This window comes from Furipterus horrens, unplaced genomic scaffold (assembly GCF_987537825.1).
Source record: "Furipterus horrens unplaced genomic scaffold, mFurHor1.1.pri manual_scaffold_1, whole genome shotgun sequence".
NCBI lineage: Eukaryota > Metazoa > Chordata > Mammalia > Chiroptera > Furipteridae > Furipterus > Furipterus horrens.
The window spans coordinates 132,318,691-132,338,393 of record NW_028327171.1 but is presented as its reverse complement, the minus strand read 5'-3'; the positions used below and the strand labels follow the sequence as shown (position 1 = coordinate 132,338,393).

General features: G+C 38.7%; 1 protein-coding gene across 1 annotated transcript in view; it reads right to left on the bottom strand.

The window, feature by feature from the left end:
• The window catches only part of R3HDM1 (R3H domain containing 1), a 139,592-nt gene extending 136,657 nt beyond the window's left edge, over nucleotides 1-2,935 (bottom strand). Inside the window, exons 1-2 of the mRNA XM_090279494.1 lie at nucleotides 2,872-2,935; nucleotides 963-1,173 (exon numbers count right to left, since the gene is read on the bottom strand). Coding sequence (XP_090135620.1) covers nucleotides 963-1,133 — 171 coding nt within the window. The 5' untranslated portion in view covers nucleotides 1,134-1,173; nucleotides 2,872-2,935. The remainder of the gene's footprint in view (nucleotides 1-962; nucleotides 1,174-2,871) is intronic.
• Nucleotides 2,936-19,703: the final 16,768 nt, after the last annotated feature.

The window sequence follows — 19,703 nt, the reverse complement described above, 5'->3', positions numbered from 1 at the left end:
AAAAGATACTTGCAGCTTTGCTTGGCTCTTTTAACATTCTTCTAGGACCCCTGAGTCACCATAATAAGTCTGACTACCCTGGGGTCTACATGCTGGAAGGACTATCGGTAGGTACTCCCAGTTTCAACCAGTCCACATTCCAGCCATTGGCACAAAAGTGCCAGATGTGTGAGTAAAACAGTTTTGGACCTTCCAGGCCAGCCCATCTGCCAGTTAAGTATTAGTGAGGGCCTCCTTTTGACTCCTTGTGCACTCAGCCAGACCTTGTTCCATTTTCCAACTCATAAATCATGGGATATTAAAAAATAAAATGCAATAGTTTTAACAAATTTTTTAAAAAAATTGTTAGCTCTTTGTTTTATGGTAATTTGTTATAGAGTTAAGACATAACTGGAACACTTAGAACTAAATACTGAGTACTACTTGAAACAATTTTTACCTATCTTGAATCTGTTGACCAACCTCTCAACTATGCCTGGAATGAAAAGCTTTCTCAGTAGTTAGTTCTAAGTCATCATATATGTGTAGCACCAAAAGTCTTAAGTGAATTTTTTTTTTCCTCTTCAATCTTTTTTTAGTCACGGTTGATTTCTTCCCCTGAAGGCTGTTTTTGCCAACAGAACTTCTTTAAGTTTCCATCTCTTTGTTTTTCTATCCTGTAAGACCTCTTAGGTTATATTCTAAACTCTCATGATACTGTTAAGATACAGAATGAAATGAAAATTAAAAAGCCAGTAAAAAAAGTATTGGCCACTATTAATGAAAAGAATTGTACTGTTTCATACAAGCAAATCAAAGAGCTAGCCTCAATAAGCTAATCCAGATGGTTCAAAAAACAGCTGATAAGCATGTCCCAATGGGTCAACTTATCCTTTAAGGAGTCTGAAAGTGAGCTTTGTATGAAGAGGTTAATTACATACTGAATATTGAGTATTTGTAGCCAGAGGGAAAATCCTATTTACCTGAAAATCAATATTGTTGTCAATACAATGTTCATTCTTCTCTGCCATAATCTTCCCATAGTTCTCTGATTTGGTAAGATTTTCAACTCTGGTTGTATCTTTCACTTCTGCCTCCAAATCCTTCATTGTTTCAGTTTCATTTTTTACATTAATAGTATCAGACATCCTCATCAGCAAAGGTTATTTTAGAATTCTACAGGGAACCTGAAGCCTTAGTAAAAAAGAAAAAAAATTTAATTTAGTCTGAAACATTTCTTGCATTCAGTTACCACACAATAATATCCGATACTTTCCATGTTCCAGAAATAATGTTGAGTATACCCAAATCTAAAAAGATAAAAACAAGCTAAGAAAGCAACTAGAACAGGTACAGAATCATAGATACTGAGACCATATGGAGCGTTATCAGTGGGCAGGGGGAAAGGGAAGAATGGGAGAAAAAGTGCAGGGATCAAGAAGTGTAACTCGTAGATACAAAATAGACAGGGAGATGTTAAGAAGGGTAAAGTAAATGAAGAAGCCAAAGAACCTATATGCATGATCCATGGACATGAACTAAGGGAGAGGGGAATTGCTGGAGGGAAGGGGGATACCAGGCAGAGGGAGACAAAGGGCAAAAAAAAAGGGGACAACTGTAATAGCATAATCAATAAAATATACTTAAAAAAATAATTTTGCATATACCCAGATAGAAGCAAAATTTCTGCTTTCAAGGAGAATACAGCCTAGTGGCAAATAAATTCATTAAAAAAAAATCATAATACAATGTGGTAAGAACTATAGTAAGGGTATGAGGTGATTTCGATGCACAGACCACTTGTGAAAATTCTTAAGAAACTTTAAAGAATAAGCCAAATTGAGATGGGAGGCAATGGCTGGAGTATTATAAATGTATATTTAGACCATATTAGAATATTTTTCTCTATAGGGATATTATGAGTATCCCGTGAGAAAAATATTTTCCTATCATAGCTTTTATTTAGAGTCCTGAAATCCCAAGTTGCTTAAATTACCCTGCAACTCCAAAAGGAAATAATTTAAAAAATAAATAGCAACATTCTATACAAAACTCAGTTGTGTATTTGGATTAATAACTGTTTGGCATTATGAATCAAGCATTTAAAATTTCTCCTATGTTATTTAATGTCAAACAATACATATTACCAGATGGTCTGGTATATGAACTCCGTAAGATGCTAATATTATTTCATGCTTTTAGTGAGTTAAAAGAAACACTGGAGACTTTACATTGAATATCAAAGAAATGTCTCAGAGATATAGCTGTCATTTTAGAAAATGTGAAGAGCAGAACTGAAGTAAACAACTTTTTCTTTCTGGCTTTATAATCATATCCAAATTCACAGTGTATGACACAATGATCTGACACAAGTATATATCACTGAGTGATTACCACAGTCCATCAACTCACATAATTATAATTTTTTGGGGGGGTGAGAACAAGAAAAACTTATTTTGAAGTGTGTCGAAAAAATTAAGATAAACTGATAGCTAGATTGAGGAATGGATTTAGGCAGACAGGTACAGATTTAAGTAAGTATTATAAAATGTTATGGTAGAATCTAGGAGTGGTTATATGGCTGCTCACTATAAAATTCTTTCCATTTTTCTGTATTTCGGAAAATTTCATAATAAAATCTTGAGGAGGGGGATACATCTGAAAAGTTTTAGACAAGAGAGAGAAATAAATCTTAAAGTCACAGGTAGACTCAACTAAATAAAGAACATGTCTTCTTAGATTTTATTCTGTACCAAGGTTAACTGTTCATTCTCAAAGCAAGTTACTAAGGAGAAAAGGGTAACTTAAAATACCCTAGCTCTTAGTTTTTTTACATGTAATATTTTTTTTAAAAAAAGGAATGTGCTTTTCTTAAGTGGCAAGCGAGGTTACCTGGTGGATCCTACGGATTTTGGATTGTGGTATTTCACAAAAATAAAATAAAATAATCCAAGGTTCTTTATCACAGTTGTAGGCCAGGATGTCAATTGTACTGAACCATCTGGAATCTGGCAGGAGGAGTCCCATGTCCTTGTCACCACTGTAGATTCCTGGACTGGAATCGACTGTCGTGGATCAAATATACCATATCTTTCAGTGGCCTAAAAATAAAATAAAAGAAAACATTTAAACAAAACAGTGAACTGAAATGGAACACCGTACAATAAATTGAAAATTAAAGATATTACTGTCAGTTATTTAATTTTGTCCTAAACAACAGTCAGAACATTTAGTTTCAACTAATTCTGAAATGTATTGCTTTTGTGAGCCTAAATAAGTCACTGAGACCACCTAGAGAGTCTAGCAATAAAAGCAAAAGGGACAAAGCAGGTAACTAACATATAATAGAAACCTAGTATGTGGTCAGTATTGCAAGAGAGATATTATCATCACTTCAGATATGGAAAAAATAAGGTTTGCCTGAGATCACAACCAGTACCACGTGACTGCAAGAACTATGATTTTTAGAGTTTTCACTCAGAGCCACAACATCTTAGAATTAAGAGAAGACTGTAATTTTGAATAATAATCACGTTCAAGATTTTTAAAAGAACAAAAGGCCATTTAACATTTCAAAAGAAACTCACATTGTCTGTTAAAAGCAAATGTTTCTAAAGAATGAAATGACTATTTTTAAAGACATCTAAAAGATCAATGCCAATAGTCTCTGTCATCTGCTTTTTTTCATGTCCAATTTTCACTCGAGTGTAAAGCTCAGTATACAATAGTGATTTGAAATTTGTATAGCTTACAAAGTGGTCATGAAAAGTCCAGCATCCATCTGTCACTGTACAAAGTTAATGTGATATCACTGACTGTATTCCCTGTCCTGGGCTTTACATCCCCATGACTTACTTATGTTATAAACATGTTTGTATCTCTTGATCCCTTTTACCTTTTTGCCCATCCCCCCAACACCCAATCCTCTGGCAACTACCAGTTTTTCTGTATCTATGATTCTGCTTTAGTTTTTAGATTCCACATATAAGTGAAATGATAGAGTATTTGTCTTTCTCTAACTTATTTCACTTGGCATAATAGCCTGTAGGTCTATGCACACACACACACACACACACACACACGTTTATTCTTGTATTATTATTTATTAGTTGTTGTATTATTTTCCATATGACAACTGTAAACATACTTTTGCCCCACCCTGCATATATGAAGTCTGTCCAAAAGGTATCCAGCCACATAATATGGAAAATAGAGACAATTATTGAAGAACCTACAAGATAAAAAAGAAACACTGTACACAGGACAATGACATCTCAGTCCCCTTCAACGTAGGCACCTTGGGACCTCACACAGTTCTCCCAATCTTCATCTGCTGCCCCGTCGTATTTTCCTGAATTTCACTGACGGTCTGAAATCTCTTTCCTCTCAAAGGTGATTTTAGTTTTGGAAAAACAAGAAGTTGCAGGATGCCAGAACTAGGCTGTAGCGGGGCTGAGTCACCTGGGCGATTTGACGTTTCAACAAAATACTCTGCACAAGACAGGAGGCGTGAGTGAGCACACTGTTGGGATGAAGCTGCCCATCACCAGTTGCCTATAGCTGCGGCCTTCTGGATAATCTGAATAGTTTCTGTGGAGGAATGTTCAAGCTTAATGCAAAACTTGATGCAGATTTTTTGCTATACTCAGTCATTCTGAATGTGACGGCCACACAGTACACATGCTCACTCAATGGTGTCTACCACCCCCACTGACTAGTACAGTGAAGTCATCATTGTTCAAGCATGTACATTCCAGTCCACTCTCCTTGGCTGCCAGCTTGCACTGATGTCACACAAACCATTTCTGTTATATTAACAATGGCTGGACTTTCCCCAGCCAGACCTTGTATATCCACTTCTTTATCCATTCATCTATTGATGAACAACTAGGCTGCTTCCATATCTTGGCTACTGTGCACAATGCAACAGTGAACGTAGGGGTGCATTTTTCTTTTCAAATTAGTGTTTAGTTTTCTTCAGATAAGCACACAGAAGTGGAACTGCTAGGTCCTTTTTATAGCCTTTGTTTTAGATTGTTTGTCTTAAACTGATGAACAAAATGGATACATGAAACAGCCGTGATAATTGTCAGAAGAGAGTGGGACTGGGGGGGACTGGATGAAAGAGGGTGAAGGGTTTAAACAAAAAAACTGTGTGTGTGTGTGTGTGTATGCACACAGACATAGACAACAGTGACAGTGTGGTAATAGCCAGAAGGAAAGGGGGATGAGGGTAGGTGGAAGGGGAACGGGGGTGGGGGGGATGGACATGGAAAGAGACTTTGCTTGAGGCAATGGGCGCACGATGCAGTGTGAAAATGTTTTATTGAGCTGTACACTTGAAACCTGTATGGTTTTGTGAACCAATGTCAACTAACAAATTTAATTTAAAAAATAGTCTATTTTGTCTGATATAAGTATTGCTATCCCAGCTTTTTTTTCTGTTTCCATTTTCATGAAATATCTTTTTCCATCCCTTTACTTCCAGTTTGCGGGCATCTTTAAATCTGAAGTCTCATGTAGGCAGCATATATAAGGGTCTTATTTTTTATACATTCTGTTCTGTCATTTGAATGGAGCACTTAGTCCATTTACATTTAAAGTAATTTTTTATTTTATTTTTTCTCACCATGTATTCCCCCATACCTTCTTCACCTTCATCCCCCCTGCAATCTAAAGTAATTATTGATAGTTATGTACTTATTGCCATTTTAATGGTTTTCATACTAAATTTATAAGTGGTTGGTCTACCATCTTCACTATATGTTTGCTTTCATTAGTGAGATATTTTTCTTTATTAAATTCTCAGTTATTTATTTTTAGAGAGGGGAAGGGAGGGAAAAAGAGGGACACCAGTTGCCTCTAATGCCCCCAAAGAGGACCTGGCCCGCAACCCAGACATGTGCCCTCACTGGGAATCAAACTGGCAACCTTTTGGTTTGTGAGATGATGCCCAACCCACTGAACCACACAAGTCACGGCTAGTGAGATTTTTTTCTTTCATATATTTTCCCTATTCCACTTAAAGAATTCCCTTTAATGTTTCTTGTAATGCTGATTTAGTGGTGATGAACTCCTTTAGCTTTTGCTTGTCTGGGAAAATATTGATGTCCCCTCAATTCTGAATGATAACCTTGCTGGGTAGTCTTGGTTGCAGGTTTTCCCCTTTCATCATGTTTAATTATGACACTCCACTTTGGCCTGCATAGTTTCTGTTGAAAAATCAGGTGATAGTCTTATGGGCATGCCCTTATATGTAACTAGTTGTTTTTCTACTGTGGCGTTTAAGATGCTCTCTCTTTAACTGTGTCTTGGTGTGGTTTTCTTAGGGTTCATCTTGTTTGGGACCTTCTATGCTTCCTGAACCTTGATGTTAGTTTCCTCTGCCAGGTTATGAAAGTTTTCAGCCATTATTTATTCAAGTAGGTTTTCCATTCCTCTCTCTCTTTTCTCTTTCTGGGACCCCCCCCAAATTCAAATGTTAGTATGCTTGATGTTATCCCAGAGATCTCTTATGCTATGCTCATTCTTCTTAGTTCTTTCTCTCTTTGATTTTCCAATTGGGTGATTTCCAATATCCTGTCTTTCTGATTGCTAACTCATTCTTCTGTGCCATCTAATCTGCTATTGATTCCCTCCAGTGTATTTTTTCATTTTAGTTGTTAAATTCTTGAGCTTTGATAGGTTTTTTAATAATTTTTATCTCTGTTTAAGTTCTCACTGAGCTTATCCACTTGCTGGCAGAATTTAATGAGCACCTTTATGACTATCACTTTGAACTCTTTTATCTAGTAGACAGCTTACCTTCATTTAAGTTAGTTCTTTTTCTGGGGTTTTGCCTTTTTTTTTTTCCCCTTTGGAACATACCTTTTTTCTCCTCATTTGCTTTCGTTTCCATGTATTAGGTTAGTTACATCTCCTGGTCTTGAAAAAAGTGAAAGTTGCCTTATTTAGAAGGTATTCTGTGGGACCTAGTTGTGGCATCCAACCTTGTCACCAAAGCCAGGTGCTCCAGAGGTGTTCCCTGGGTGAACTAGTGTGAACTCCTTTTGTGGTTGGGCCACAACTTCCATGGACACACTGGCAGGCAAGGTGGGTTCCTAGTAACAACTGTTGAGTGCTCATCGGTGTGGCTGGATCCAAGGCCCAGCCCTAACTGTTGCAGACACTGCTGTATGCTGGTGCTGACTGGGGCTGCCCACTAGGTGTGGCAGAGCAGGAGCTGCTTTGGAGGGGTACCAATCTATGTGAGTACTCAGGGAAATGCTAGGGTTGGCTGAACAGTGTTCGTAAGGTTAATGGAGAGTGTCAGAAATGGTGCCTGCTAGCATCAGACCAGCTAGGTGGAAGGAGAGAAAAGAAAGGGGGAAATTGGCCTCTACTAGTGCTTCTGACTCCCAACAGATTCTTGTCCTTCTAGCACATACCTATAATTAGTCAGTATATAACCTTCATGTATGACCTATGTGATTTTCAAACTGCTGCCTTTGTTCTAAGACTCAGAAAGAACGCAACCTTGGTGTCCTACATCCCTTGAGCTTTCCTAGACATAAGGCCCACTGGTTTTCAAAACGAGAGGGTAGGAGCGCTTCTCTTCCTGGTGCAGGTTCCCACTCTTGGGCCGAAACCCTTCAATCTTCAGGGGAGACCTCTGTGGTTGTGATATCTCTCCCACTTGTGAGTCACCACATAGGGAGTGGGGGAGGGGATGTGGATAACTAGACTTAGCTTCTATCTCTCCTACTTGTTTTAACGTGGCTTTTTCTTTATATCCGTAGATGTAGAATATCCATTCTGCTAGTTTTCAGGTTGCCCTGGCTGGTTTAGCTCAGTGGATTGAGCGTCGGCCTGCGAGCTAAGTGTCGCTGGTTCGATCTTCCAGTCAGGGTACATCAGAGAAGGAAAACTCTGACTCCAAAAAACCTCCGCTGCCTTGCGGCATACCTCTTCAGGGGAAAGGCTAAGGGAGTAAACCCCGACAGAAAATCCGGAGCCGGAGTCCCTAAGGCGGTTTGATGTTGTGATCAACACCGGCAACTCCTGCGGCGCACCTGAAGCCAAGCTGTATTGACTCCGTCTTTCCCTTGGACCCTTCAGCTGCGAAGAGAGGGGGGGTCTGCTGCATGGGCAACAGCAGAGCCTCCATATCACCCTGCCCAGGCTCTGTAGCTTCAGCGTCATCGCAAGATGTCGATTCAACACGGGAGGAGACAGATACCATGTCACTCCCGAGTCGGACTGCACAGCCATTCTCGGCGGTGCAGATGGACTCTTGAGAAGCTACACCATCGTCTCTCGAGACGGACGGCTGCCGACGACGACGACAAGTTTTCAGGTCATTCTCAGAGATAGCTGTTCTACATATAGTTGTAGTCTTGTTGTCGATGAGAGGAGGTGAGGTCAGGATCTTCTTACTTCACCATCTTGAACTTGAAGCCAGGAACCTTGCTCTTCAATGCCAATTTAGCTTGTCAATGAAATACCATTCCTTGTGGTTGGTACACTGTCTCTGCAACAATTGTGCAATGTTACCTGTTTCTTATTTATCTATTTTTAGAGAGGGGGAGGGAGGCAGAAAGAGAGAGAGAGAGAGAGAAACATTGATGCAAGAGAGAAAAATCAATCAGTTGCCTCTTGCATATGCCCTGAACGGGGACCAAACCCACAACCCAGGCATGTGTCCTAACTAGGAGTCAAACCAGCAATCTTCCACTTTGCAGGATGATGCCCAACCAACTGAGCCACACCAGTCAGGGCCAGTGTCATCTGCTTTTCCAGTCAGTGTGTGTGTATATATATATTATATATATATATATATAATATATATATATATACATATCCTCACCTGAGGACATTATTTCATTGCTTTTAGAGAGAGAGGAAGAAAAAAACATCCATGTGAGAGAGAAACATCGACTGCTTGCCTCCTGTATGCTCCCTGACCCAGAATTGAACCCACAGCATTTCGGTGTAAGGTACGATGCTCCAACCAACTGAGCCATACTGGCCAGGGCTCATTTTACATTTTTTGGTGCAAGTGAGTACATCATAGCAAATAAACAACTTTAAAAATCCTATGTAGCTCCTCTATCTTCCTTTGACAATTTTGTTGTCTATAAACAGAATAGCACAGTTTCAAGGTAAAAGAAATAATAATAAGATCTAAGCACCAGGAGATATAATTCTAATAGTGCCAAGTATGCATCATAGAACAATTCACATCTTATGTTAACTTCAAAAACTATTTTGAAATATCCTCACTCAGAACCGTGATAAAGCTCCACATTAGGTTTTACATCTCACTTGCACTGTGTTTGACTAAGGGATAATAAAAAGCGAGGTATCAGAAACAAATGTCAAAGTTATTTTTTAACTGACATTGTTATCTCAATCGGCCCAAGGTTACTAGGCCACTAAATAAAACGACTTGGTGTTTTGTTTGTTTTGTTTTTATTTATTTTTTATTTTTTAAAAGTATGTTTTATTGATTTTGCTGTTACAGTTGTCCCAATTTCCCTTTCCTCTGCTCCCTTCCACCCTGTAGACCCCCTCCCTCCAGTTGTCCCCCCCTTTTAGTCCATGTCCATTGGTTGTGTATATAGTTCTTCTCAGCCTCTGCCTGTCTATTCCGTTCCCTCCTACTATGCTTCTTAATTCCTCTACCATCTCCCTGCCTCTCTCCCTTCCCCCTCCCTGCTGACCTCCCCCCAATATGCTCCCCATACCTATAGTTCTTTTTCCACTCTCGTTGCCTATTTAGTTTGCCTTTGTTTCGATTCCCTAGCTTCTGTTGTTGGTTCTCGTGATGCAGTTTTCATTTTAATGTTCATAGTTTTGATTCTCCTTCTTCTAAACCAGTCCCTTTAACATCTCATATAATAGTGGTTTGGATCTAATGAACTCCTTCAGTTTTATTTTGTTCTGAAAGCACTTTCTCTGCCCTTCTATTCTGAATGACAGTTTCACTGGATAGAGTATTCATGGCTGTAGGTTTTTGATTTTCATTAATTTGAATATTTCTTGCCAGTCCCTTCTTGCCTGCAGGGTCTCCTTTGAGAAATCAGCTGATGATCTAATTGGGACCCCTTTGTACATAATTCTTTTCTTCTCTCTCGCTGCTTTTAAGATTCTCTCTTTATCTTTAATTTTTTAAATTTGATTATAATGTGCCTTGGAGTGGTTCTCCCTAGGTCCAGTTTTTCTGGAACTCTCTGTGTTTCCTGGACCTGTAGGTCTATTTCCTTCCCCAAGTTCGGGAAGTTCTGCTTCATTATTTTTTCACATACTTTTTCAATTTCTAGTTCTTCTTCACCCTCTGGCAATCCTATAATCCGAATGTTTGATCTTTTATAGCTGTCCCAGAGGTTTCTGATCCTCTCCTCACTTTCCTTATTTTTTGTTTCCTCTTTCTGCACTGGTTGACTGTTCCTTCCCTATGTTCCGGTTTGTTGATTTGATCTCTGGATTTTATTTCCTCACCACTTGTCTCGAATGTGTTTTTGTTTGTTTCAGTATGAGTGGTTTTCATTCCTTCCCTGTCTTGTTCCAAATCTTTTGTTAATTCTGTAAGCCACCTTATAACTATAGCTCTGAACTGAGCCTCTGAAAAGTTTCCTATTTGTTCATCTGTCAGGTTCCTCATCTGCTGCCTGGTGAGCTGCGTCACTGGGATTTCAATTGTTATCTGCTTCATTTTGACAGATTTGTGTTTTGCTTTGCTTCCTGGGCAGGCTGTGGGGGGCGGAACTCCGTGTACTCGTCACTACCTGGAGACCAGTGGCGGTCCGCAAGCTTTTTCACTGTGCTGTGGTGCTTTGTGTGGGGGCAGGGGTCCTAGATGGATTCCGGCCATTATTCTCTGCTGGGAGACCGGATCCATCCCCCCGCCCTCTGGGCCTCTCCGTCCAAGGCAATGCGGGGGCTGCCTTTCCCAGCGTTGGGGTCGCAAGCTTCCGGGACTCAACTGCAGCCTGGATTGCTCCCCCTGCTGCTATCCCTGCTGCTACCACAAACAGCGCCGCCCGACCTTCTGTTACGGTTCCGATATCGCCCCTCCAACTCATCTGCACAAGCACCACTGGTTTATAGCTTCATACGTTGGGCTTCCATGTAGTTTTATTTTCTGGAATTTCTGGTTATCTTTTGTTTTGAGGTAGTTGTATTCCTTTCTAGTTGTAGAGGGAGACCGAGCATGTCTGTCTAAGCCTCCATCTTGGCCCTGTTTTTGTTTTTAAAGTCACCAAGAGAAAAGAGTGAAGAAACAAAATGGAGCCACTCTAGTTAAGCTGCTAAATTACAAATATCAAGCAGGCCGAGACAGGAAAAAAATGATTCTATTTTTGTTTTAACTAGCCTAGCAACTTGAACTTCTAAACTTGTCAGTAGTGTATCAATGCCTGAAGATTTATATATATATATAAACCCTACAGATAACCCTCTGAAGAACTTAGGAAAGAATGTTCATGTGTCCAGACAATCTGACAAATATTTTCCAGACCGCCAGACATCTGAAGATTACATCTCAGACGAATCCAGAGGCTAAAAATGCAGAACTGATTCTTCTCAAGAATGTACATTTTTACTCTAAGAATTATCTCTGCCATTTACTTCTGGCCAAAGCCACCTGACACTTTGTAATGGGCTGACAACCAAACACAAAGAATAAAAAATTACTTCAATATAATTTTTCCTCATTTTAACTTTTTCTCTCATAAAATTATAGACACAACATGGCAGCATTTACTAAGCAGCAAAATTTTTGTTCTTTGTAAAGTGATTGTGATTTAATCAAGAATTCTTAAATCTGAAGTTCTAAACAGGAAGGTTGTGATCCATTTAAGAAATCAATAATGCACAGGCTAAGGCAATAACTGCAAGGGGTAATGCGGAAAAGACACAATGTGAAAAGGTGAGCTCCCAGAATTCCAGGAGGATGAGGAGATCCTTTTAGGACCCCAAGGTCCTAAGGAGCCCGAAGGAGCCTTAGAGACCACCTAGTCCAATCTTATAATTTACCATGCAAGTTATTAATATCCAGACATCAAATAATCTGTACAAAGTAGTATGACCAATATATATGGACAATACTTGCTAATATGTCATATGACTTGACAACAAACAAAATGTATGAATGATTTTGAACAAAAATGACCCGATATTGATTAGAAGGAAGCAATGGTATAATAGAGAGATCAAGTGCGCTAGCATTAGACCTGAGTTTGAATCCTAGTTCAGCCAGTTAAGACTTTGGTAAATCATCTACTCCGTCTGAGCTATAATTTTACGACACATAAAATAGAAAAAAAAAAAAAAGCATCTTTAGCTCCTAACTTTGTCTGGAGGATGGAATGGTTTATGCACCCATCACAGCCTCTCTACCAGATTGTTCACTTGGAAAATGTTAGCTCTCTTCCATGGTCAGAATTATTCTAGGCCTGTATTGGCTGAGGCCTAGTTTACTGTGTCCTGGCTGCACCCTGCTGATTGATAGGAGTTCTGCCATGGGTGCAGAGAGGCTTTGCATGCCTCAAGTTTTCTTATGCATATGTACCCTACAAAGATCAATAGAGGAGAATGAACACTCAAGTTTGTGTAAATGTGTGTATGTTATGGAGTGGCTCATGCTTGCCTGAGTGCATAACCCCAAGGGACACATTTTTAGCCTTTTATTTCAACATTTAAAATTCACACAAACTTTGTATTCTTCTCCTAATAATTAATGTATTTTAAATAAAAATCTTTGTCCTCTCTAAACCTTCAAGTAAAAAGAGATACTCCAACCTTTTTTACCCACTAAAACAAAAAAACCTTTATCTTGGAACAAAGCCTACACTTTTGAGGCTACCTAATGCTGTGTGGGCATGTGGGTTATCAAGTAAAGAAAGTCACACGATAGGCATGGCACATAATGTGTCTGCCACAACATTTAGAAGATAATTAAACTCACCACCCTAAAATTAATAAATAGATATATAGTAAGTGAAAGTTACTAAGAAAGTTATATGAATTTGGTAAGTTTCTATAATATACAACTTAGAGGAAAAAAAATGAACAAAATTTTGGCATTTACTAAGTGCATTTACTAAGGTAGATACTGAGATGTACCTACTCTTAATTGATATTTAAAAATTGAATTTCTCAGAATGTTTCAACCTGAAAGAGATGGATATATGTACTCAAAATTCATATTCAACTTTGAAAAAACTTCCTTCCAATCACTAACCTGTTATTTATTAGTAACAAGTCAGAGATTTGATTACATGCGATTTCTATGCCACTAGGTACCCAACAAAAGAGAAATGCCACAGGAATATATTTATAATAAAATCAGAAGCATATGCCCAAAAAGGCTGGTAAAATTAAGGATCATAACCTAAAAAAAGTAGAACTATGAAAGTACTATGAAATACAGGAAATATTTTTATAATTATTGGGTGAGAGAGTCCTTCCCAAGCATGACATGAAAATCTAGAAATTATCAAAGGAAAATATTAACAAAACTTACAATGAAGTTTTAATATTTAAAATAAAATATAACAGATTAAAAGGCAAATGATATAATAAAAATATTTCTAACACAAAAGAACCAAACTCTCTAAAGCGGTTCTTATAAATAAAGGGGAAAAAAGAGAGAAATGGGGAATAGGCAATTTACAAAAGAAATACAAAAAATAATACTAACACTGTATACAGCTTGTCATGTGGCAGGGACTGCTGTAATATCTTTCATTATTAATTCACTTAAAGACAACAATTCTAAAAATTAGGCCCTATAGTTACCCCTGTTTTACAGATTAGGAAACTAAGGTAGAGAAAAATTAAGTGATTTGTCCCACAGCTAGTAAGTGTAGGAATCAGGACATATTACAGGGCAGATAGGTGCTCCATTCCAGGCTCTTACCTACAGCACTATACCACCTTTTATATGTACCAAGAAGAGTGACAATTTGGGAGTATAAAGCACCTTTATTTCAAAAATATTTATAACATGCAGTATCTCCTTATCACTGTGTTCAAGACAGAAAGTAAACTTATCCTTTTCACATGGATAGGTGCTACACACTATTCTTTGTACAGAGGAAGATAGCATTATTAACTTCATATTAATGATCAGTAGGGCTAATCACTACTGAACTATCAGAACTTCCAGGTAACTGTGCAGTTTCTCTTCAATCTCCCTCTGTCTTGTGATCTCAAGCACCAAACTATGTAAATCTGGCTGGCAATAATGATTCAGTTTGTGGCTAAGGAGCACTGTGAAGCCTCATAGTTTACGAATGATAAATATGCATAGCTAAGTACTTTCCTCAAGGTGACAAAGCAGGGAAGAATTAGAATCAACATTTGGAAATGCAGACCAGTATATAGAGTATATGAATGAGGAGTTTCTCTAGTGAAAATTTCAGATAGAATTTTCAGCAACAAAAACGCAGTACTGATATTGCTAAATCAAAGGATCACTTCATTATGCCTAGGGCCTAATTTTTGGTACTACAGCACAAAAGAATTGAAAAGTTAAGACAACTAAAAAATAAATACCCTAATTTCATACAATGAAACCCTATTTACTTTAGGTTAACAAAATATCAAAAAATCATTTAAATTTTTTTGTGGTTAAGAAATCTGGATCCTACAGGTAGAAATAAAGTACTCTTCACATGAATGTTGAGGGATAAAAAAAGAAGAGTTACATTATTGAAGTTATCTGAATAGAATTTGGCAAAGATACTGCGTTATTCTTCCCTTATGACTACCTGATTATTCAATGTCACTTCCGCCCAACACACATCAGTTTCTCCTAAAGTTATGATACAACCAATTGAACAAAGGCCTCTAGCGAAAGGCAAGGAAAACTGTTTATGCTTTATTTAGAAATAGTGGAACTTCATATTCTCAATCATTTGTCAGTTACTTAAACAAGAATACAAGCACTGACATTTGAAAATGCTAAATGTCTATGTGATTTAGATACAGTTACTGTCATACCCCAGAGAACAATACCTGTATAGCCGCAATATTAGCTATATTTGAAAGGAGTAAAAGAGAAAGAACTACCATGGCCTGAAATAGTTTTTTGTTAAATCCAAAAGAAGAGGTTAATAATGACATTTATAAACAAATAACACAAAATAATTTTAAAAGGATATTTAAAGAGAGAGGAAGACTTTTTTGGTAAGTTGAAGAATGGGAGAATATAAAATTTTCATGGAGCCCTGGTGAGACTATGAGACAAATTACTTTTAGGGAAAATGTTATACGAAGTGGTAAGGTTTTATACAAATGTGTTGCATTCTAAGTGGAGAAATGGGGATGATAGAAAAGAGAAGCCCATTTAAGAAAAATAGAGCATGTGAACTGGGGATGAAGACAAAAAAAATTGATAATATCAAGAGTTAGCAAGGGCGTGGGGCATGGGAACTCTCAAACACTTAAGTTCATTTTAGTAAACAATTAGTGATATTGAATGAAGTTTAAATTCTTCAAGTCCTAGGGCCTAATATTTCCACTTCTGGACCTACACACTAAAGAGACTCGCGTGCATGAGGAGATGTACAAAAATATTCACAGCATTGTTTTATTTAAAAGCAAATGGTGACTTCCGGCCAAGATGGAGGCTTAGACGGACACGCTAGGTCTCCCTCTACAACTAGAGAGGAATACAACTACTTCAAAACAAAGGATAACTAGAAATTCCAGAAAATAAAACTACACGGAAGTCCAACATATGAAGTTATAAACCAGCGGTGCCATTTGGGCAGGTAAGAGTTAAAGAGGGCAGTGCTGTTTGCGGTCGCACCTGGAGCGGCAGCGAGGAATCCCGGCTGCGCAAGCCCCTGGCGGTGCACGACTCCGGCGCTGGGGAGAGCGGCCGCCGCATCGCCTGGAACAGTGAGGCCCAGGGGGGCGGGAGGACGGATCCCGGTCTCCTAGCTGAATAACTGTGTGAATCCATCTTGGACCCCTGCCCCCAAAGAAAGCACCACAGGGCTACGAAATAGGTCGCGGACAGGCAGGCGCCAGTCGCTGATTTATGACGCGTACACAGGCACTGCCCCCGACAGCCGGCCCAAGAAAACAAAACGCATCTGTCAAAATGAGGCAGACAACTATAGAGATCCTGGTGAAACAACTCACCAGGCAGCAGATAGAGAACCTGACAGATGAACAGATAAGAAACCTGTCAGAGGCTCAGTTCTGGGCCATTGTTATCAGGTGGCTTACAGAATTCACAAAAGAGCAGGAAAAAGATAAGAAAGAAGCGAAAAAATTTCATAACGAAAGGAACAAAACCGCATACGAGATAGAAGGTGAGAAAAAATCCAGAGTTCATTTCAACAAACTGGAATATGGAGAAGGAACAAGCAGTCAACCAATGCAGCGAGAGGAAATGGGAAGCAACAATGAGAGGATCAGAAACCTCTGGGACAGCTATAAAAGGCCCAACATAAGAATCATTGGTTTGCCAGAGAATGAGGAAGATGAACTAGAACTTGAAAAATTGAGTGAAAATATAATAAAGGAGAACTTCCCAGACTTGGGGAAGGGAATAGACTTGCAGGTCCAGGAAGCAAGGAGAGTTCCCAAGAGACTGGACCCAGGGAGAACCACTCCAAGACACATTATAATCAAAATGTCAAAAATTAAAGATAAAGAGAGAATCTTAAAAGCAGCAAGAGAAAAGAAAAGAATTATGTACAAAGGGGTCCCAATTAGACTATCAGCTGACTTCTCAAGGGAGACCCTACAGGCAAGAAGGGACTGGCAAGAAATATTCAAAGTAATGAAAATCCAAAACCTACAACCACGAATACTCTATCCAGCGAAATTGTCATTCAGAATAGAAGGACAGAGAAAGTGTTTCCAGGACAAAATAAAACTGAAAGAGTTCATTAGATCCAAACCACTGTTATATGAGATGTTAAAGGGACTGGTTTAAAAAAACAGAAGCTAGGGAGATGAAACAAAGGCAAACTAAATAGGCAACGAGAGTGGAAAAGGAACTGTGGGTACGGGAAGCATATTGGGGGGAGGTCAACAGGGAGGGGGAATGGGGAAAGGGAGGGAGATGATATAGGAATTGGGGATCAAGGTAGGAGGGAATGGAATAGACGGAGAGAGGTTGGGAGGAACTGTATGCACAACTAATGGACATAATCTAAAAGGGGGGGGACAACTGGAGGGAGGGGGCCACCGGGTGGAGGGGAGCAGAGGGAAGGGAAATTGGCACAAATGTAATATTTTAATCAATAAAACACATTAAATCTGAAAAAAAAAACCAACGAAAAAAAAAAAAAGCAAATGGTAAAGAACAAATGTCTATCAATAGAAAAAATGATTAAGCATAACTATGGTATACTCACATTGCAAAATGAAAATGAAAAACTAAAGCTGTATTAAAAAGTCTCCAAAAGAATGTTAGAATGTTTAATAAAAAAGCAGAATGATCTCCACAATACAATACAACTTGTGTAAAAATTTACAAACCACACAAGCCTGGATAGGAAGGGCACATACCTATTTCATATTAGTAATCATCTCTAGAGAGGGAAAGGAAAAGTTTTAGGTGAGCTAAAAAAGGGACTTCAATGATGGCTTATTTTATTGCTTAAAAAAAAGGGTCTCCTGTAAACACAAGAAAAGGTCAGCATCTGCTAATTCTGAGTAGTAAGTACCGAATGTTACAAAGTTCCTTTTCCTGGTCTTGCTATTTTTCATTAATGTTCTAAAAACAAACAACAGGAAAATAGCATCAAAGGGTGGCTATATTTGAAGTTAAGATTAGAAGTTTAATCTTCATCTTATGGGGGATGTGAAAGCCCAAATAATAGAGGAACTATTTTAAGAGAGGCTATGGAGAATTATTTTAGCTACAATATAGATAAACTCAGTTCTAGTAGTAAAATGTTATGAGAGTTTTAATGAAAACCTGACTAGAGTTTAGACAAAGGATTAAGAAGTGAAGGCTGAAAGGGAAAGAGATTTCTTTTGTTTTTAAAGACTTTATTTATACTTAAGAGAGAGGGGAAGGGAAGAAGAAAGGGAAAGAAACATCAATGTGTGAGAGAAACATTGGCTGGCTGCCTCTCACACACGCCCCGATTGGGGACCAAATCTGCAACCCAGGCATGTGTCCTGACCGGGAATTGAACCAATGACTTTTCACTTTGCGGTATGATGCCCTACCAACTGAGCCACACCAGTCAGGGCAAAAAGAGATTTTATTCATTCTGATCTTTTGATTAGAACCTATGAGCTAAGCACTGCTCTAAATGTTTAGGATATAGCAGTGAACCAGGCAGACAGGATCTCAGTACTTAAGGTGCTTATATCCTACTGCAGACCAAATAAACAGGACAATCACTGATTATGATATGTACTTTAAAAGTAATAATTTAATAGCAAACCTAATTAGCTACTTATTATTTGCAAAGCACTATTTCCAATGCTTTAACTGTATTAATCCTCATAAGACCCCTACCAGCTAGGTGCTCTTATTATTCCCATTTTACAAAAGAGGAAACTGAGGCACAGAAAGATTAAACACCTTGGCCAAGATTACAAAAATAGTAACTGGCAGATTTAGGATTTGCATTTAGGTAGTCTGGATCAGGGCCCTTGCTATTTAAGCCACTACCTATAGATGAGGTCTGTCTGAAAAAAGTCCAGCCATTGTTAATATAACAAGAATGGTTTGTGTGACATTGATGTAACCTGGCAGCCAAGGAGAGTGAACTGGAATGTGCATGTGTGAACAATGACAACTTCACTGTACTAGTCAGTGCGGGTGGCAGAGGCCATTGTGTGAGCATGTGTACTGTGTGGCCGTCACATTCAAAATGACTGGATGAGTAATGAATCTGCATCAAGTTTTGCATTAAGCTTGAACATTCCTCCACAGAAACTATTCAGATTATCCAGAAGGCCGCAGCTATGGGCAACTGGTGATCGGCAGCTTCATCATGACAATGCACCCACTCACACATCACGTCCTGTGCAGAATTTTTTGTGAAATGTCAAATCACCCAGGTGACTCAGTCCCGCTACAGCCCAGGTTTGGCGCCCTGAGACTTCTGCCTTTTCCCAAAACTAAAATCACCTTGGAAAGGGAAGAGATTTCATACTGTCGATGAAATTCAGGAAAATATGATGCGGCAGCTGATGGCGACTGGGAGAACTGCTTGAGGTTCCAAAGTGCTTACTTTGAAGGGGACTATGTACAATGTTTCTTTTATCTTGTATCTTCTTCAATAAATGTCTCTATTTTACTTTTACATGGCTGGACACCCTCTAGATAGACCTCATATACTGCCATTAGAAATGAATAGGTTAATGTAACAGAAAGTAACTAATTGGGTTTAAGCTAACTAGACACAGGAGTGGTCTGGGATAACTGGGCTGTGATAGCTGGAATAGTTATGACATGACACAATGATGCTGTAGGTGGGGCTTGCTACTCATTCGCCTAAGAAATACATGAGGAGGGAAAAGAGAATTTGGTGCAGAATAATCCCAGTTTTGTAAACAGTAATTTTAAGGTGACTTCAGGAAACTCAGTTGGAGAAATCTAACAGAATTCGATGAACTGGAGTTAAGGAGAGAAGGCAGGGCTGATGCTTTTCTTTGGGTAAAATCACTATATAGATGGAAGCTTTGAAATATCAACATAGATGAAGTTGCCTAGGAGTCACTGGGTAAGAAAAGTAGTCTTAAGATAAAATCCTAGG